At 34.9% G+C, this 21,283-nt stretch overlaps 1 protein-coding gene across 2 annotated transcripts in view; it reads left to right on the top strand.

The window, feature by feature from the left end:
- APPL1 (adaptor protein, phosphotyrosine interacting with PH domain and leucine zipper 1) overlaps positions 1–20,055 on the top strand; it is a 43,525-nt gene extending 23,470 nt beyond the window's left edge. The window contains exons 8-22 of one of the 2 annotated variants that reach the window (XM_036102437.2): positions 928–1,074; positions 1,921–2,003; positions 2,697–2,855; positions 3,749–3,937; positions 5,547–5,589; positions 6,956–7,012; positions 9,313–9,404; positions 9,778–9,960; positions 11,512–11,564; positions 12,313–12,487; positions 12,583–12,619; positions 13,237–13,383; positions 14,141–14,191; positions 14,695–14,784; positions 15,839–20,055. In XM_036102437.2, coding sequence (XP_035958330.2) covers positions 928–1,074; positions 1,921–2,003; positions 2,697–2,855; positions 3,749–3,937; positions 5,547–5,589; positions 6,956–7,012; positions 9,313–9,404; positions 9,778–9,960; positions 11,512–11,564; positions 12,313–12,487; positions 12,583–12,619; positions 13,237–13,383; positions 14,141–14,191; positions 14,695–14,784; positions 15,839–15,985 — 1,653 coding nt within the window. In that variant the 3' untranslated portion in view covers positions 15,986–20,055. The remainder of the gene's footprint in view (positions 1–927; positions 1,075–1,920; positions 2,004–2,696; positions 2,856–3,748; positions 3,938–5,546; positions 5,590–6,955; positions 7,013–9,312; positions 9,405–9,777; positions 9,961–11,511; positions 11,565–12,312; positions 12,488–12,582; positions 12,620–13,236; positions 13,384–14,140; positions 14,192–14,694; positions 14,785–15,838) is intronic. The other variant, XM_078076861.1, reaches the window with a different exon arrangement.
- The last annotated feature ends 1,228 nt before the right edge of the window (positions 20,056–21,283 follow it).

Below are 21,283 nucleotides of genomic sequence, written 5' to 3'. Positions count from 1 at the left end.
TCTTAAAAAAGAAAAAAAGCTAAGAAACAGAGGGACAGGCTTTGTGGGGAAGATACTGTATTCAGTTTTGTACATGTCCAGTACATTTACACACTTGTGTGCACACACACACACAAAAGCCCAGCTGAAGATGTGCTTCTTCTGACACTTAGGAGAGTGAAGAGCAAGGGGCACCTGGGTGGCTCAATTGGTGGGGCATCTGCCTTCGGCTCAGCTCATGATCCCAGGATCCTGGGACCGAGCCCTGGATTGGGCTCCCTGCTCAGTGGGGAGTCTGCTTCTCCCTCTCCATGCTGATGCTTTCTCTCTTGTTCTCTCTCTCTCTCTCTCAAATAAATAAATAAAATTAAAAAAAAAAGTGAAGGGTGAGAGATTAAAATTTGGAAGTCATTGGTGTATTAGAATATTCTTAGTACTTGATTTGGTATTCTAAGGAAAGCAAGAAGAGAGAAGAGCCTAATGCGTATTACATAATAGGTGCTCATTAAATATTTGTTGTCTGAATACAAGAACTTAAAGGAGCACATGTATCTTAAGTGTGGGTGAAGGAAAACAAGTACAGGAGAGGAGCAGCAGGAGAGAAGCAGAAGAGGAGAAGTATGCTGTGAACTGGGCAAGATCAAGGACTGGTGACTAAGCTAATACTGAACCCCTGTCTGCCTTTCCTCTGTGTGGTAGACTGCCACACGTAGTTCAGTTACTGTATCATTCTTAGTTATGTGCAGAATTCTGCTTTAAATGTGCATTTTAACATGGAATGGTTGGTATTTTATAGGATTTCTACTATTTTAGAAAATAAAGATGCACAATTGCTGATGATATACCTTTTCCCTTGGGTAGGCTCTTCCCTACAGCCACTACTAAAGATAATTAAAGATAATTACATAATTAAATAAGTAATAGTATTTTTAATGTTTATACTCAAAGGTAAAGTATGAAGTCACAGAAGATGTCTATACTTCCAGAAAAAAACAACACCAGACCATGATGCATTATTTTTGTGCATTAAATACTCTTCAATACAAAAAGAAAATAGCATTGTTAGAACCTCTACTCGGGTACATGCAAGCTCAGGTAAATACTATATTGTGTTTTGGATTATAACTGTCGTAAAAACTTTCTATTAAGTTTGATATTTATGTTAAGTATAAGGGTATTACAGACTAAGGTCAAAATACTCTGTTTGGATCTGTGTTTTCAAAAGTAATTTAAAATGTCCTCAGAATGCTATTTTGAGGAAGTTAGAATGATTTTCCTTGCAAATGAAGATTTCACATACTTTTTAGGGTAGATGAAACCACTTACCTGGTATTTAGGCCTTGTCCATCACAGGGGGACAGGGAACAGAAAGCTAAATGAATTCTGGAGTTACTCCTACTGATGGAACTTTCATTCACTCTGGCTTTGGAATAGATTTGAAAGAGAATGGGCAAGTTTGAGTTTGTCTCCTCTTCCTTGCATACCTCCTGAATTAAAAATAATAGATGAACTCCAAAGTGTCCCAAGAGGTTTGCATCAGGAAGGAGGCTAGAAAAGTAAATTTGGGTAATATGAGATGGCACGCCCCTAAAAATTAAGAGTTTAAAGAAATTCAAATATGCCTTCAAATATGAGTGCTTATTATTCCTCAATATAAAATTTATCTTTGTAAAACATGAAATAGTTTATATAACTTATTTAAAATGTTTTAACATTTTCCAATTTTATAAATTGCTTACAGAGATGTACGGTGAAATTGAAGTCTGGTTTCTACAGTGGCTCTAAGCCCAGTAGAAGTCATTGTAAACTAGTACACAAATGGGAAAACTCCTTTGTTCTTTACCATGTATCTTGGAGATTGTTTATATGATTCACTGTGTTTCTTGTAAATGTGTGTGTTTCTGTTGTTCATCCTCCCACTCACACACCCTCTTGCCCCAGATAAGTTTCTTTAAGATGGGTTCTGAAAATCTCAATGACCAGCTGGAAGAATTCTTGACTAATATTGGAACAAGTGTACAGAAGTAAGTACTTTCTTCCTTAAAATTGAAAATGAAGTTATGAGACTAAGTTAACAGCTAAATGCCATAATCTAAAAATATTTAGCATTGAATTTCCTGAGGGGCTGTCTTCCTTGCCCATGAGACTATGTCTCACGTGGCTCATGGATCCTTCTTGGGTTATTCACCATCTTTTCCATGGAATCTGAACTCTGAATTTCATAGCTCTGTCAAGTCTGATGGTATTTTATTCTAAACTATGTTTTATAAAAGTCTGTATATAACAGACACATAATAGTAATTATCCATAAGTTCATTATCTTCACAATTATCTGAATTGTGGGGGATGGTTGGGAGTTACTAAATAAATCTTGCTTTCTAAGCCATGAAAGCTTAAAGAGAGCAAGCAGTTCTAAGCAGGTTCAAAATTCTGAGCAGTGATGTGGTCAGTCTGAGATATGCAGGACAGTTTGAAAATTATTCCAACGTTAGGCATTCAGTGTGGCTTCATTTGTTTTTTAACTTGGTATTGTTTCCAGAATATCTAGTTTCAAATAAAATGTAAAGCTTTTTCATCATGCATTCATGTTACTTTAACCACCCATGCTACTGTTGCTCTCTTTAAGAAAAGATATGCAAAGCAAATATATAGCTAAATATGATTGGTAAGGAGTCCTCTGTTGTGGTTGGTAGTAAATAATATGTTTTCTGTGTTAGCGTTCGTAGGGAAATGGACAATGATGTAGAGACCATGCAGCAGACAATAGAAGATTTGGAGGTAGCCAGTGACCCCTTATATGTGCCTGACCCAGATCCCACGAAATTTCCTGTTAATCGAAACTTAACCCGGAAGGCTGGATACCTTAATGCTAGGAAGTAAGAAAACTATAGTTATTTTCTTTCTTTCTTTTTTATTTATTTATTTTTTTATAAAGATTTTATTTATTTGTCAGAGAGAGAGGGCACAAGCAGGGGGAGCGGCAGGCAGAGGAAGAAGCAGGCTCCCCGCCGAGCAACGAGCCCGATGTGGGACTTGATCCCAGGACCCTGGGATCATGACCTGGGCTGAAGGCAGATGCTTAATCGACTGAGCCACCCAGGCGTCCCTATAGTTATTTTCATATGTTGTTTATCATCTAAGGTAGTATGAGGTGAATATATGATTGATATTGTCTGCTAAATTATTTTGTTTTACTAAAGGTTGAATCTTATTAGTTAGCGGTATTTGTGTTTTTGTTAGCTTTTTGCCAGGTGGAGTACATGAATAATTTTCAGAAGTAAAATTCTGTTTAGATACTTATTGAATAATTTAGAATTATTTTAAAAGTGAAACGAATTTGAATTTAGATAAATCTAGCATTACATAAATGCTATTAAATATCATTTTTATTATACATTTAAAATGTATGTAATTATACCATCAGGTCAACTTTTAGTTTTTATTTAAAGATAGGGTAAAGCAAGTTAACCTTAGAAGTAAGATGAATTCTTTTCTTTTGAATTTATTCTCCTGAAGGTTGAACTATAATTTATGGAACATTATTCTAACAGTTGCAATTTGATAACTTCCAGCTTTTTTTTTTGAAATACACAAACACAAAAGGGTTCAACATACATGAATTTATTTTAGAGACTGAAAAGCATATATTTTCTAGGCACCTTTGTGCCTTTTTGCAAGCTGGTTCTTTGTGATGTGCTTTATCTTGTGTCTGGCTTATGAGATTTCAGATGTGTTGTTACTGAAGAGTGAATGTACTTTCTTCATTTAGTAAAACAGGCTTGGTGTCATCTACCTGGGACAGACAGTTTTACTTCACGCAGGGTGGAAACTTAATGAGTCAGGCGCGTGGGGATGTGGCCGGCGGCCTGGCCATGGACATTGACAACTGCTCAGTAATGGCTGTGGACTGTGAAGACAGGCGATACTGTTTTCAGATCACTTCCTTTGACGGAAAAAAGTTAGTATTTTTTCCTGCTATTAAAATCTGGCATATTTTAAGTTACTGAAATGCATAATAATTCCTTCTCATTCAGACATTTTATAGCTACTTTAGGCTTATTATGTATTAAGATAATTTTCTTTTTTAATCACGTAGAAATGAGTTGAATTTTCCTTTGTGACTTGGTTAAATGATGTCTTAATATTTTGAGGTTGTTAAACAAGGGCATATGATAGATAAAAACCTGTGATTTCATGTTAGGGTACCGTTCACTGAAAATTCTGCACCGTATGGGGGAAGGCAGCACAAGTTAGTGGAAAGAGCCCTAACCCTGGGGTCAGAAAGTTCAAATTCAGGATCTACTACTTACTGTGTGGTCTTAGACAAGTTACATAATCTCTGTTTTTTCACATGTGAAATGGGGGTTGTGGGGGTTATAATCCCTGTATGGAAGAGAAATCTAACATATGTAATGTGCCTAACATGTAGTAAGTGCAAACACTAATGTTATTTTTAAATGTTAAATATTTCTGGTTAAATTAATGATTTAGTCCATTAATGTGTATATAACATTTTTAAGACTTCTGTTACCTTTGCATTAAATGAGAATCCATAGAGTAGCCTTTAGAACAAATTTTTAGAAAATACAGAAAAATATAGAAAAGGAGTATTGAATATTGAAAGAAAGCTATAATCTAACTAGAAGGGACAATTAACTTTCTGGTCTGTTGCCTTACAGTTTTTATTCTAACTACATTTTTAAAAAATATTTGAGGAAATACTGTATATACACTTTGGATCTGCAGCTACTTATTAAAAACATTTCACAATGGCCACATTATAATCCATCTAAGGATATATACCATAATCTAAAATTTTTTCTAATGATAGATGTTTAAGTTATCTGCAGTTTTTTTCCTACTTAAAATACCGTTTTTGATCTTACTGTTCTGAAGCAACATGTTAACGTGTTATGGTTCATGGTCTTTTATCAGTTGTTTAATTTCATTTATCATGCTGGATGTTGGGAGTCCCTGTGTTTACCAAATTGTTAATATGTTAGTACAGGAATTTACATTTTTTTCAGTTCTGTTGCTAATAATGCTTAACATGATTTCCCATTTCACATTCCTAGTGTGATTCAAAATTAGTAATTTTTCTCTAATTCTTAAAATAACATCTATAGAAAAGGTAAGTATCCCAATGTTAGTGATTGCTATATTGAAAAATTTTATTTGACTGTATTTATGGAGAAATAATGAGTACAATTAGTGTTTTCTGTTAGGATCACTGATTTACATTTGAAATATATATGGTAAGTGTCAGAAAGTTGAAATGCATTGTCTTATTGGCAGTGTACCTTTGTTATGGGCTGTCTTCTGAAAACCAGCACCTGTTTCTTTTTTGGTACGTCTTGGCATGGATAGCCAGAGTCAAGAGTTGTTAAAATCTGAGTCCAGATGCCCCAGGTGGTCTCCTTTTCCTAACTAAGATACTGATTGGTTGTGTGTTTTGGGTTTTTTTAGTTTTGATACCGATTGGTTTTATATGTACTTTTAAAGATAAAAAATTTTCTCAGATCTTTTTTTAAATTGAGGGTCAAACTTCTTTCTTTTTTATTTTTCAGATCTTCAATTTTGCAAGCAGAAAGTAAAAAAGACCATGAGGAGGTAAAATTTTATCTAAAGTTCTTCAGCAACATCTTAAGATATTTCCATAACTAAATATTAAGATAGAAATGTGGAAAATCCTAGTTAATTAAAAAAAATTTTTTTCATAAAAATCTCTTGTCCTCAAGCAACATCAAGTTTCACAGGGACTTTTATAGCTCAACCTATAAGAGGAGACTTTAGAGATCATTGGTGTCTGTCTTTTTAAAGGCTCAACTTCAGAAATGACCTTGTGACTGTTGCTTTCTGGCAAGCTGTTAGTATCATGAGGTGACACTTTCATTCCCTTCTCTCACCAACTTTCTGAGACAGTATTTGCTGCATTAAGGACATAGTGGCAGCTGATATAGCATGGCAGGAAGCAAGTAAAACTTAAAACCTTGGAGAAATGAAAGACAGAAAAACAAAAATTTGGGAGAGTCTGTTCTTCCTCACGAGTCTCTTATTTTTGGCTCCATTTTTACTTCTAGTACACCAAATATGGAAGGTAAGTTACCACCAAGAACTGACGCTTCAGAAACTTGGTCCTGAGACATATTCTTCAATGAAAATATACTGTAGTTGATTTTGAGCCACTTTATCTGGTATTAAAACTGTGTTGGTAAAAGACAAGGTTAGAAATTATATAGAGATTTATTTTTTATTTACCTCTTGTGGAAAGGAGTAGGTATTAAAACTTGTTTTTGCTTTGTGAGGAACACAAATAAATGTCTGCTCTCTGCTGGGTTTACCAAACAGATTATTAGTTTAATGAGGCTCATCATGGACTGGAGTCCTCAAGTGTGAAGTAGAAAATGTGGAAGAGAGCATTTTTTATGTTAATTAGCTATAAATCCGAAAGAAGGGAGCTAGGTAAAATGCATTCACTGGGAATATATTTAGCTCTTAACTTTTTTTTTTATTGGTGTTAATCATGATATCTGAGTCCAGGCTATCTTATTTGGTGGGGATTAAGAGGGGGGAGTGATTTAAAAGACAAATATAGACTATTAAATATAACTTAACATTATTGGTATATTTTTATTTGCTTTTATGAAGCTAATTTGGGCTTTATTTGTTTTTTTTTTAAGACTTTATTTGAGACAGAGGGAGCACCAGTGGAGGGGAGGGGCAGAGGGAGAGGGAGACCCAAGACTCCCCACTGAGCAGGAAGCCTGCCTTGGGGCTCGATCCCAGGACCCTGAGATCATGACCTGAGCCGAAGTCAGACACCTACCCGAATGAGCCACCCAGGCACCCCAGTTATGTGTTTCTAATGTGTTTCTAATGAAACTTCTATGCAGTGAAATATTGAGGATTCTTTTAGAAGGGAAGCACTATAGGAAAAAAAATATTAATCACATTTTTCTATTTTTTTCTCTTGCAGTGGATCTGTACAATAAATAACATATCCAAACAAATATATTTAAGTGAAAATCCAGAGGTAATATTTTTATTTTATGGTATCCAGACCTGGCAAAAATGAATAATTATTAATTTATTATTTATGTCATAATTCCTCAAGCTCTGAAATCTTTTAATTTGCCCTTGAATGAGTAACTGCTTTAATGTATCCATGTATGAGCATTTGGTCTTCCTAGAACGATAAATTATTTCAAAAGTAACTGAAATTGGTCAGCTAACAAGTTTTTACTGGGCATCAATGCTGTGTTTAGCTTTGGGTTGAGCACCCTGGAGAAGAATACAAAAGAAAAAGAAGCCATGGCTTTGCCCTCCAGGAGCCTGTGTGTATGGAAATACAATACTAAAACTTTTACATTGTGTATAAAACTATGTAACAAAGTGTACGGTAATGACTAAAAGCTTAAGATTTGAGAATATTAAGATCAGTGTGGACTTTAGTTTTAGAGAAAATTGTGGAGATGGTAGAATCCTGAGCTGGCTAAGATTTGTTCATGTTTTGAGGAAAAGAGAAGAAATTGCAGATATGAGAATAAAAACAAAAGCATAAAGGCAGAAATGGTGTGTTTATGAAACCAGTAGTATAATTGGAGTTGAAGGTTCTTGTTAGAGAAAAATAGCTGAAATGTACATACAGAACACCTGGGGATCTTGTTAAAATGCAGATTATGTCTAGGGTGAGGTGGCCTGAACTCTTAAGTTTTGCCAGTTACGCTTTGAGTAGCAAGGGTATCAAACCAGATGAACTTAGCTGTACAGGTGAATCCAAATATACACGCAGAACCCTGTGGTGCAGAGAACTCTGGAAGGAATCAAGTGGATCCACAATGCAGCGTAGTTGGGAAAAGACTTTGGTTTAGGGCAGGAGCTATGTGACCCCTGCTAATCTCAGTGGGCCCATCTGTGCAGTAAACCTGGCTGCCTCTCAGGGCTATGCGGGGCTGATGATTTCAGTTGAGGCAGAGCAGGGCTGATTTCTCTAGGAAGCCCTCACGCTTCTAAGTCTTAAAACTGTTGTTGGTATAATGGTTGATTAGACAGGGGCATCTGGGAACATGCAGGAGGCCATTATCCTAGTTCAGGCATGAACTGAGGGTCTGGACAGGGTGGTAACCAAGAGAAGAGAGAAGAAATAATTTGCACTGTATAAAGAGGTAAAAAGAAATCGACTGGACTAGTTAGTAACTGACCAATGTAAAGGATGAAGGAGATGAATTAAAGATGACTTTCAGGTTTTAAGCTCAAGTGAATGGAAGAACAATTTGAAAGAGTTCTGTTTTTATCATAATGGCTTTGCGGTACCAGCCAAGACACACAGGATTTAGATGCCTAGGAACAAGTTTTGAACCAAAGAAACAATATTTCATGACCTCCAAAATATTAGTAACTTCTGTTTTGTAATAATCTTATGAGTGTAATCTAAGAAAATCAGTGCTAATTGTAGAGGAACCTTTTGCTTGCAGTAATTTGATCTCTTGCCAGGTTAGCTTTTCCTTTCTGTTATGTTACTTGGGAGCACCAAAAAATTAAAATGGAAGTTGGATGACCTGTTAATACCTAGGGAATACATGGTGAATACAGTGTTTGGATTTGAATAATTGAGGGTTATCTTACTTTTCCCCACAAATTATCAGAACTCTAAATTTTAAGTAGTATTTTCCAGATTATCCAGAATTACTTTTTCTGTACTTAATGAGAGAAGAAATTCTGGTCAGTTTGTGGCATTGTCTTGATATTTTTGCTAACTATAAGACACAGAAATGCAAAAATGTTAACGATTTTTTTTTCTAATGTAAATACTATTTTATGTAGCTAGCTAGTGTTTGAAATAAAACAATAAGTTTAAAAATACTTCTTATAGGAAGCTTTTCTTTCAGATTTTGGGCCAGAAAATATCCATATAACTTCATCAATTAAATACATAGATGTTTCTGAGCATAAATATATTCTGGAAGATCATGAAAACTTCAGCAGTATAGTTATAAAATATTTTAATATTTTTGATATTTTGGCTATTCCTACTCCTAAATTTAATTTAGCAAATTTATTGAGTACCTATATAGTAGGTGCTGTATTAGGTGCTAATAATCCAAAAAATCTGGTAGTTAAATATTTAAAGATCTATGTCTGTAAGAAGTAAGAGGAAGCTTAAGTTATAATGTTATGAAGTTCAATATGTATCTTAATGTTAAGGCAATGTGGAACTACTTTAGTAACTCCAATTTGCATTTTAAATGTGACTCAAGAACATTCTGACAGTTGTGTCCAAACTTTTGGTTTCCTTGCCTTACTAATTCTAGTCCTTTTTAAAAAACAAAATAGGAAATTGCTGCGCGAGTAAATCAGTCCGCTTTGGAGGCGGTCACTCCTTCCCCGTCTTTCCAGCAGAGGCACGAGAGTCTGCGGCCGGCAGCGTGAGTTACCAGACTTTGGGTTATTTAAAAGTATATGGGCTATTGAAAGTGTTAGCCAACACTTTGATTTTAGCAGTGCTACTTACATTAGTATGAAATAGTTTCTCCAAAACATAGAAAGGATTTTCAAGTTGGTAAATTTACTGGCAAGAGTGCTAAATAAGTAACAATTCCAAATTGCCCTAGTGCTTTATCTATAGATTGAGATCATTTATGTTTTTGAATTTAGTCATTGGCAAGAAAAGTCTGTTATTGAAATTTCTTCTACTCTTCTCTTTGGCTTATAAAACTGTATTTTTCTTTCTCATAGTTTGTATTCAGTTTCAAAAAGAGAAAACTAAATGCAATGTCTCTGGTTTTCTTCTGTGTTTAGACAATCTCGGCCACTGACAGCTCGAACTAGCAGCTCGGGATCCTTAGGATCTGAGTCCACAAATTTGGCTGCCCTTTCTCTAGATTCTCTCGTTGCTCCAGATACTCCAATACAGTTTGACATCATTTCTCCCGTGTGTGAAGATCAGCCTGGCCAGGCAAAAGCCTTTGGCCAGGGAGGCAGGTGGGCGATGGCATCACAGGGATATTGTTCTATGGTCTGTAAGGCTTATGATTGCCTTTTTTGCAGTTGAGAGTCCTCTCTCACATATGTGTATCAATTATGTTGTACTTTCTTTAATTACCTAATTTCAATAGTCAGGAAAGAATCATGCAGGTTTTTCTCTTTGTTTTCTGCCTCAGTTAAACAAGTGAAGATAATTTAGTTCTAAAAGTATTTAATTTTGAATTGCTTATCAGATCTACTTCTGGTATTTGCTCTTAAAATTGCAGAAGAAAGTTGATAGTCCTATCTTTTGGTCATGACAATATTTTAGAAATTGAGAGTAATACATGTGTTATAGGTTTGTAAGAAAAATACCATCTTGGGGCGCCTGGGTGGCTCAGCTGTTAAGCGTCCTTTGGCTCAGGTCATGATCCCAGGGTCCCGGGATCGAGCCCCGCATCAGGCTCCCTGCTCAGCAGGAAGCCTGCTTCTCCCTCTCACACTCCCTTTGCTTGTGTTCCCTCTCTCGCTGTCTCTCTCTCTGTCAAATAAATTAAATAAATAAAATCTTAAAAAAAAAAAATCATCTTGGGTCAGAATAAGAAATCTCCAGGAAGGTACTGAAACATTATCATGCTATGAGTTATTAATAAATCATCTTTTGGTTATATACGAGAAATGTGAAAGCTGTTAGAGTTTTTCTTTGGCTCTGGGATGAAGGAAAATGTCACGGCAAATCATTTATTTAAGTAGGTTGGACGCCTAATAAATTGATACTAATTTGGATATACATGGTTGTGACCAAGAAAAAATAATTTGTATTTGATCACAGAAGTATACTTAGCATTTGATATAGTAGTTCAGACATGAATTAGAGAGATCGATTTCATGTTATCTTAATGCCAACATTATTTTAAAACCATTTAGCTCTCTTTTAGCCTACAAAACCTATTTTGAATTGTATTTTTTTTCCTTCATTGTGGGTATGCCAAGAGCCAACTCACACTGAAGAGGGAGGTAGCTCCCATCACTAATTAGCTTTTCTTCTTGCATTCTGTTACATATGCCTTGAGAAATACAGGTTTAAAACTAGAAAATGTTCAAATTAGCATAATTAACTTGCAATATGTACTTGGAGGACCTAAAAAGAGGTTTTTGCAATCCTAGGAAATCCCTGGCATTTTTCTCAAGTAGCTAAAATTGAAGCTAAATCAGCTGTTCTGTCCCTCTTTATTTAAATTCAAGGACTTTTGCAACGTGGTTTATAGGATGTTGGGGGTTGTGTGTGTGTGTATATGTATGTATGTCTACATTTCAGTTCATCCACCTCTTCTAGAATGCAGCAGCATTGAGTTCAGCCTACTAAGTGTGAAGGCAAGGGCCTTCATCAGAGTAAGGTGGTCATCAGTAGTGTTCCTTAACAGGATGGGGCATTTTAGAGCTTTTTAAAAATGTATGTACAAGTTTTCGTGATGCTTAGTTTTTAACTCCAGTTTCAATGATTGAGATTTCTTCCATATGGCTCATAGTAACTGACCATTGGTTCCTAACTTTTTAAAAACTTTTCAGGCGCACAAATCCATTTGGAGAATCTGGAGGAGGTACAAAATCTGAAACTGAAGGTAAAACAGATGTGCAGAATTCTTATATTTTAAAAATTCTCAGCAGTAAACTGTGTGAAGAATTTGTTTATATTTATACTGATGTATGTATTCTGATGTATGTTGTTCATATTTATTCTGATTTGTTGTTTATATTCTGATGTATGTATTCTGATTATGTTTACATCTGATGATGTAAACAACAAATATGTTGTTTATATTTATTCTGATGTTTATATTTATTCTGATGCATACATCAGAATAAATATAAGCTTCAAACTGTGAAGCTTTACTTCACAGTTTTCTTTTTGCTCATAGTACTCAAAGCAGCAGAACTTAATCAGGCTTAAAGATTTCATTAAAATTATAGAATATCATACTTTGGATGATATTCTCAATGCAGAAGATATCCTTTAAGCTTTTCCTAGGAGCTGATATTTTCTTTTGGTATGGGAGCATTAACTTTTTTTTTCTTTTTTCAGTAACTATTTATTTTGATAAATTTCAAACTTAAAAGCTGTAAGAATAGTACAAGGAATTTTTTTTTTTTTTACTCAGAACCATCAGTTGTTGAAGCCTAACCTTTTGCTATTTGAATTAGAGACCTTAATTTTCCTATAACTTGAACACTGTAGTTAGGAGTAATTTCTAAATACTTCTACTGGGTTGAATTTTTCACTAGAAAATCTAAAAGGTGACAGTGTATTTTATTCTTAAGGTAAGGAAGTGTGGGATTTAAAGATATGTAATGTACCTTGTTCTTTTGTAGATTCTATTCTTCATCAGTTATTTATTGTCCGATTCCTTGGTTCTATGGAGGTGAAATCAGATGACAATCCAGATGTTGTTTATGAAACAATGCGGCAAATCTTAGCTGCCCGGGCCATCCATAACATCTTTCGTATGACAGAATCACATTTATTAGTCACTTGTGATTGTTTAAAGTGAGTAATGACCTCCCTCTTAAAAAACTGTAGGAAAAGATGTTTAATTTCAGCCTAATTAAAATTTGTTTTCCAAAATTTGTTTTTAATTATAGGTTAATTGATCCACAGACACAAGTTACACGGCTCACAGTGAGTTCTATGTGTTTAAAGCTTTATTGGAAGTCTCTTTGTGCATATACATGTCTATATCGTTAAAATAATTCTGATCATATGTATTGAAATATGGTATTAATTATGATTGGCTAAGTTATAATTAAGACTATGTCCATCTCCCCTCCCCCCCCAAAATTTATAATTGAACATTCCATATACTTAAAGAATCAGTGCAATCTGGTATGATACATAGTTTTTTAGTATATGATATATGCTGCTTGGTTAAGGGATAAACACTAATAGTCGGAATTAAAAGGTGAACATGATTGAGTTTATTTTATAATTATCTGCGTTGAAATAGCTGGAAGTACATGCTCTTAATCATTTAACAGTATGGACCATATTTGTTAATGAATTTGATTTTGTAAAATGTGTAAATGACTAATAAATTCAGTATTCAACAATGTCTTATTCTGCCTGGTAATCCAAGCCAAATATGACATTTTTGTTCTTGGATTGCCATTCTGTTAAGAAAATTGGCTTTAATCTTCTGTTTATAATATTTTTATAACTTAGTACTTGAATTTGTCATGTAGAAGAGTGCACTTGTGTTTGAAAAATCTCATGTTTGCTTCTGATATTTTCTGTGGCAGTTTCCATTACCCAGTGTAGTTTTGTACGCTACACATCAGGAAAATAAGAGGCTTTTTGGATTTGTTCTTCGGACATCAGGAGGGAGAAGTGAAAGTAATCTGTCATCAGTCTGCTATATATTTGAATCAAACAATGAGGGGGAAAAGGTACATGACTTTTCAAAATGTGTTTCTGTTACAAAATATATATCATAGTCGAAGTTCTTAGTAAGATTTCTGGAAAAAAACAAATTTGGCTTAATCCAACAAAGTTGTTTGACCAAAGCCTGTTGGCTCTGAAGATAGCTGAGCTGGTGGGTGGCTTGGGCCTTCTGACTACAGACCGTGTCTTCCCTGGCCATTGGTAGCTGCTGCAATCTTCTGGCCTCATTAACTTACTCTGGGAATGCAGTATATTCCCATAATCAGCCTTTTTCAGCTCTTTTCAGCTTAGAGCAGCATCAGCATCTCCTTGCTTCATTCTTTGCAGATCTTACCCTTTCAGTAAGGAATTTGAGAATGTGACAGAGGTGAGACCCAGCAGCAGAAACTCAGAGACTCTGAAGAAAATACAGAGATGCTTCATTTGGGGGCTGGAACATTCTTTTTTTTTTAAAGAGAGAGCGTGAGCAGGGGGGAGGGGTAGGAGGAGAGGGAGAGAATCTTAAGCATTGTCTGCACTGAGCGAAGAGCCCAACATGGGGCTTGATTTCACGACCCTGAGATCATGACCTGAGCTGAAATCAAGAGTCAGACACTTAACCAAATGAACCAGGTGCCCTGGGGCTGGAACATTCTTAAATCAGCTTTTGTTTGAAGCAGTATATTATAATGAGTTATAAATCTAGTTACATCAGCCATTTAGGTACTTGAAATTATTACTTCGATGTGAAAACTGCCTGAGTTTTTCCTTTTCCCCTTTTAGATTTGCGATTCTGTTGGTCTGGCAAAACAGATAGCTTTGCATGCAGAACTGGTAAGAATCCAAAATACTTAATTATCCAAGAATGTTATTTTTTATTTTTTATGTTTTTTAAGATTTATTTAGTTAGAGTGCATAGGCAGGGAGAGGGCCAGAGGGCCTGGGAGAGAGAGAATCTCAAGCAGACTATTCGATGAGCACAGAGTCCTATGCAGGGCTTGATCTCATGACCCTAAGATCATGACCAGAACCAAAATCAACAGTTGGATGCTTAACCGACTGAGCCACCCAAGTGCCCCTCCAAGAATGTTACCTAAAGTAATACAAGATCTTTCATATTAGCAAGGAAATAAAATGATTTTGCTGTGCAAGGTTATCAGTGGATACTATTGCTGATACAACATTTAGAATTTGGATAAGTGACTATGAATGTAAATTTTTAGTGTGTTTTCATATAAATATAAAAAATGTGAAAAGGTTACAAAGATAATATTAATTGAAAAGTCTAAAATTTAAAATTATTTCATATTCATTAGTTGTATTCATCTGTTTTTCAGGATCGTCGGGCGTCAGAAAAACAAAAAGAAATAGAGAGGGTAAAAGAGAAGCAACAGAAAGAACTCAGCAAACAAAAACAAATTGAAAAGGTATGTAGTCCTAGCATCTAGATCTTCTCTGATGTAAGTTTATGAAATTTCCTTAATATAGGACTGTGATTTTCAGATTTGAATCTCCAAGTGAAAGTCTGTTTCTGCTTCCTCAGCCACTTTATAACCAGATGGTTCATAGCACAGCAGAAAAGGAAGACATCGTCTTCTGAGAGGATGTTTACATTATAGTTACTGACATGTAGTTGACTTGCCATTTAGCAAACATACCAGAACTTTTATATTTCCATATTCCAGTGAAGGTTGTTTCTATCAAAGCAGGTCTTTTGAGAGGCTGTGTGTGTGTGTGTGTGTGTGTGTGTGTGTGTGTAGACTTAACTGCCATTGCTGACATCTTTATTGGTCTCCAGGAATGTATATATATTTATATAAATACTTAATGCTACCAGGAGTGTCAAATCATTGTCCATCCAACAGGATAATTTTAAGTTAGGCAAGTTTCAGAGCAAAATCTGGAGAATGCATTAGATAGTGATGCATGAGATTGTAAGACCCAGTTATGGGTTGTGGCGTTAGCAGTAGCAGTGGAAGAGAAGAGACATTTGTGGGATACTTAATGAGTACAGATCAGCAGGAATTGGGAATGGATTGGACTTATGGACAAAGGAGAGGGATGTGATGAAGATGACAGTGAAGTTGAAGCTTCCTTGCTAGGTTAGGCTGAGGGAGGGCAACAACTGATTTAGCAAGATAAGTTGGACAGAGGGGGAAGGGTGGGGATGTGGAGTGATCCATTATGAGCCTTTTATGTGGTAGACTGTGAGAGAGAACAATGGTCTGAATGTTGTTGTTGGCCATAAAAATGGAGAAGAGGGCAATGTTGGCTTTTATAGGATTTCTAAAATGGTGCCAAAATTCACTTTGGTGTTGCGCTGGTTGTATGTAGCCTTTGTTTTCAGTAAGTTGCCAGAATTATGCATAAATGTTTATGACCGAAGGATTGAAGTGGCTCTCAAGTATGTATTTTAAATGCATAGTTTTGCATTTGATTGCAAACAATAAAACTTAGTTTCTTTTCTGTCTTTTCTACTAGGACTTAGAAGAACAAAGTCGGTTGATAGCTGCTTCCAGTAGACCAAACCAAGCCAGTAGTGAGGGGCAGTTTGTTGTCCTTAGCAGTAGCCAGTCAGAAGAGAGTGATTTGGGAGAAGAAGGAAAGAAAAGAGAGTCAGAAGCATGAACTTATCCTTGCTTTTTGGTTGGTATTCCCCCCTTGGAATTATTGGCAGTTTCTGTGGTGAAATGGCACAAGGTAACAACTATGTTGAAATATCAAGGAGACTAAAGTTTATATTTGCTTGTTTGTTTTAACTTCATTTTTTAAAATAAGATTGATCTTGATCACTTAGGTTTGCATTGATTTTTTTTTCCTTAAAAATAATATACTATGCAGTAACATCAAATTCCACGTGTCAAAGAGAAACCTGTTCATCTCCTTGAAGTAGATTGCTGAGGAATTACACTTGCTCAAGCCTTTTTTCCTTCAAATTATGAACTTATCTTGCATTGTAATTGGCTCTGACCATAAGAAACCTTTTATTCTTCAGCTTCAGATATTCATGGATATGCTCCCTCTTCTCATTAGGAACATTTTTGCTGGCAGTGAGGAAGCTTTCAACTGAATCAGTTCAAAACCCTTTATACAGAGAATTCTACAAGTTTGCAAATATTTTAATTATTAAATGTGCAATAGAACTTTTATATAAAATAATTAGAAAAAAGATTTTAGACTTAAGGTTTCAAATTGTGGCAGGTGGTACTGTGATTTCAGGGCACTTTCTTGGATTGCTCACATTTCTCTGATGTGAGCAATTTCTTCTTTCCCACCTGATGCCAGTGGGAAAGAAGCTTAAGTGTCTTCAGTTCAAGATTGATACAGCCCGTGGCATTTAATTATCACGTTCTTAGTTCTCAGGTTGGGACTTGAATTATTGCTGCAGAGCAGTAATGATTAAAATAAGATTTTGGAATTTATTAAAAGGGATTTTTTTTGTTCAAGTACATTTTAGATTAGGACTTAACATGTAAGGATATTGTTACAGGATAACACATCGTATTTTCTGCATTGCGTGAAATAATTTTTATTGAAAATCAAGTGACATTTCAAAAGAAATTCTGTAACAGTTGTTTCCTGCTTAAAGTAAAAATGCCCAGAGTTTAGTTTAGAAAATGTAATCTTTTAAATTTCAGACTGATATGCACAGTATTTTCATAATTCCATGTTTTGATAAAATACTGATCACCACTTTATATCCACAAAGGCAAATAACTAATATATGAGAATAGAATAATTTGCACTAATTATTGTAAATACTTGTACTCTCAAATGAGTAAAAGGTCTAATTCCATGAAAGATTGAAAGGAAATTGAATGTTTGGTTTAAGAGTGACCAAGGAAGGATTTTAGTTTGGTGCCAAGGTTAAAATGACATTTCCCTACTGCCATGTCAAAACTTGATTTTTTTTTTTTTAACATTGCTGATAGAAATTATGTTTCCTTTGTTTCACTTGTAAAACTATATAGAAACAAGTTAAATATATTGAATAAAATACATAGTCATACATCTAAAATTTTCAAGAGATTAGCCACTCCATGACTAATTATATAAGGGAAAAGCCCTTTGTTCTTCAATACAGTCTTGTCTTAGTTCTGAATTAGAGACGGCATCTATTTTAGCTCTCACAATACAGTGTGGCTGTTTCACACTGTGTGCACACTGCTTTCTGTGGAAGGGGATAATTACGTATAGGATCAGGATATTCTTTGTATCCATGTGCCAAATGGGAATAATGATTACTTGATAATCATTATTTTGAAGCCTTATATTCACAAAACATACAGTAACAAAATAGAAATTTATGGAATACTTTTTGAAGAAAGTTGACTTTGTGCTTACTTTGGGAATGCTTTCACAATAGTTGGTGTATCATTCCTTTGGTAGAAGTTGAAATTTCTGTGGTAAGCCCTTGATTAGTCACGGTAGGTCCTGCTTTTAAGATCTTTTTGAGAATTAGTCAGCTCTCTGTTTCATAAAGTCTTTTGTTTATGCTATTAAGTTGTCACCTCACTTAGTTCAGATGAAACTTGTCACCCTACAATGAAGGCGGTCAGCTTTAGGAGGCAGTTTTACTAGGCCGGTGCTGTGCCTGGTAATGAGGTGCTGCCCTTTGTTAGTTCGCTGGGTCAAAGTGAAGGCTAGAGCCAAAGTCACTGGCAGACTTCAGGATGCTGGACAGACCTGTAGTTCCTTTCAAGTCCTGTTTTGATAGGACTTTCTACAATAACACATCCATTTCCACAGATCAGACCAAAGAGCTTTCCAACACCAAATAGAAATCGTGTGTGGGATTAACAGTTTTAGGTATTTCAACTTTTGGTCCATTGCTGTAGGACTATACGAACTTTGCATACTGCAGATATTTAGGCATCAAGTTTAAAAAACTTGCCTTTTTGTTTGAAGAAGGCTGCCCGTGGGTTTCTGCATAATGTTAAAGCTGATCTTGGTTTGTTACCCTTTGAAATCCCTTCTGGCTCTTGAGTGCTTTGATGGTAATTGAATTAGAATTTGGGATAGCTTTCTCCAATTCAAACTTACACTTGATGGTTTTAGAAATTAACAAAATTGATTCTTTAAAAGAAAAGAAAGTCTACCTAATTCAGCTATGCACTCTGCTACCTATAAGAACAGTACTTTTGTAACGATGGTAATGAAGTCAATAGGAAACTAATTACTGCTTCTCCCTTTAAAAATTTTAAAACTGTTAACAAAGGACTGAACAGAGTCCCCAAAGCCAGTCTAGTTTTTGTCATTTCTACAATGATTAGTTTGTGTTTAACTTCAAAAGAATTCTCAGGCCCTAGGGGTCGTAAAATTATTACTTTTATGCTTGGGAAAAGGGTATTAGGGTATGCATAACATTCTATGTAACATACAGTCTTATGTGGTAAAGGCATCTGAGTTAATTTTGAGTTATGTGTAGGAACTACAAATATTTAAGATTTGAATCTTACTATAAGTGCTGACAGACCCTAAGATCCCGTGTATTGCAAAACCTGCTACCTGAATTAATAAAATGAAAATACTAACATTGGTTTTGACAACAACCTCCTAGCATTCAAATTGTACTTTAAATATTCAAACACACTGATTGTAGCAAGCAAGCCTTTCATTTTATTTTAAGCAACTTTGGCTTACTCTTCTTTCATGAATTTTGTTCTTCTGCATTAACACCTAAAGATTTGAAACTGGAACTATATACTACACTTTTTCACTAGTCTGTTGTGGCTGTACTCATGTAATTTACTTCAGCTAATATGAGAACTGGGATTAAGTTATAACTAATGTGCAAAACCGCTTTGTATATTTGGTGATTTTGTAATGTTAGTGAATTGGTTCTTATCTCACTGATACTATTAATCATGCATATATACAATTAAAAATCATGCTACATTTCCCTTTAGAATTGAAGAGCTCAACTTTATGTAATGGTGGTATACATGTGGGGTGGAGAGCTTATTTTTTTTATTTTGTCAAAGTAGGTATTCTCTGACAAGGCTTCAGGATATATGCTTTTAGGAGATTTTTAATGTATAATAAAGTCCATGATTTTTGTATAGTCTTTTTTGTATGAAGTATTTGATATATACTCTGACTTTTATTTCTCCAAGTAATTCCAAATGATGCTTGTGAAACAAATGGACTTTTTCTTATGTTATGACACTTATAATTACACATCTAGCCCCACTGCAATTCCATAACAGCTAAAGTGAAAAAAAAAAGTCACTTAACTGAGAATACAAATTCATCACTAGTGACTTTTTTTTCTTTTAGAAAAACAGACTTCTCAATAATTACCCTAGACATGTTACAGACAATATATACTTGCTATGGTTGGCCCTATTCAAAGAAATAATACATATGTTTAAAGGGGCAGGTTATTGTGTACACCAGCTTAAGTGGGCTTGGCCTGTAATTTTAATACCAATACATATTTGTCCCATGTGCTCTTTATACTTTCCTATAACACCAAGTTCTTTTCTTCTGGGAGTTTCTGTTCTAATTTGTTTTTATAAAATATATATACTTTTAGAAGGTCCAGGGAGTGGATGAAACTATAGAATTATGTAATTTATCTAAGTGCATGTATATCCTAAATATATTTGTATATTGACATATCTATAATCCACTACTCACTTATAAATGGACACCACAATTTGACTAAAAAAATAAAAATTATTCATGCCAGCAAATTTTGCAAGTTTTTAATGTGAAAATTATAAGTAATTTTACGTCTGTGCTTACTGAATTAGTCTGTATAGCCATGAATCCCCACATCAGAAAGAAATCCTATAACTTCAGTTTCCCTAAGATGGACTATATTATGCTAAAAAAGTATACTAACATTAAACATAAACAACAAGGCTGTGTTTGACTGGGTCTGTGGTGAAAATGGACCTCCATCATCCTACCTACCACTGTGTTCTTAGTGATGTGCCATCTAAATGCTACACAGGGGTGGCTGAATATATGTCTCCTCAGTTTCCTTCCTCATTTTTTCACGTATAGAAACCTGTACTTACCTGCAGCATAGAACATATAGAAATAAAAATTTAGCCAACATTCTGTAACTGGTATCACAGTTCTAAGAGGGACATTTAAAGCAATACAGGCCTGCCTCAAGAAGCAAGAAAAATCTCAAAAAACGTAACCTTACATCTAAAGGAACTAGATAAAGAACAAACAAAACCCCAAACCAGCAGAAGGAGGGAAATAATAAAGATTAGAGCAGAAATAAGTGATTTAGAAACAAAAAATAGATCAATGAAACCAGGAGCTGGTTCATTGAAATCAACAAAATTGATAAACCTCTAGCCAGACTCATAAAAAAAAGGTCCAGATAAAATAAAGAGAAGTAACATCACAGAAATATAATTAATTGTAAGAGATTATGAAAGATTATATGCTGACAAATTGGACAACCTAGAATAGATAAATTTTTAGAAGCATAGCCTACCAAAACTGAAACAGGAAGAAATAATAGAAAATTCGAACAGACCAATTACCAGTAAAGAAGATGAATCAGTAATAAACTCCCAATAAACAAAAGCCCAGGACTAGATGGCTTCAGAGGTAATTCTACCAAACTTTTATAGAATTAATACCTACTCTTCTCAAACAAGTCCAAAAAATAGAAGAGGAGGGAAAACTTCCAAATTCATTCTATGAGGCCAGTATCACCCTGATACCAAAATCAGATAGAGACACCATCAAAAAAGTGAACTACAGGCCAATATCTCTGATGAACGTAGATGCAGAAATCAACAAAATACTAGCAAACTATCCAACAATACATTAAAAAAAATCATTCACCACAATCAAGTGGGATTTATTCCCAGGATGCAAGGGTGGTTTGATATTCACAAATCAATCAACATCATACATCACATCAATAAGAGAAAGGATAAAAACGATTTCATC

This window comes from Halichoerus grypus, chromosome 1 (genome assembly GCF_964656455.1).
Source record: "Halichoerus grypus chromosome 1, mHalGry1.hap1.1, whole genome shotgun sequence".
NCBI classification, from domain to species: Eukaryota; Metazoa; Chordata; class Mammalia; order Carnivora; family Phocidae; genus Halichoerus; species Halichoerus grypus.
This window is presented reverse-complemented; position numbering and strand designations above follow the sequence as displayed.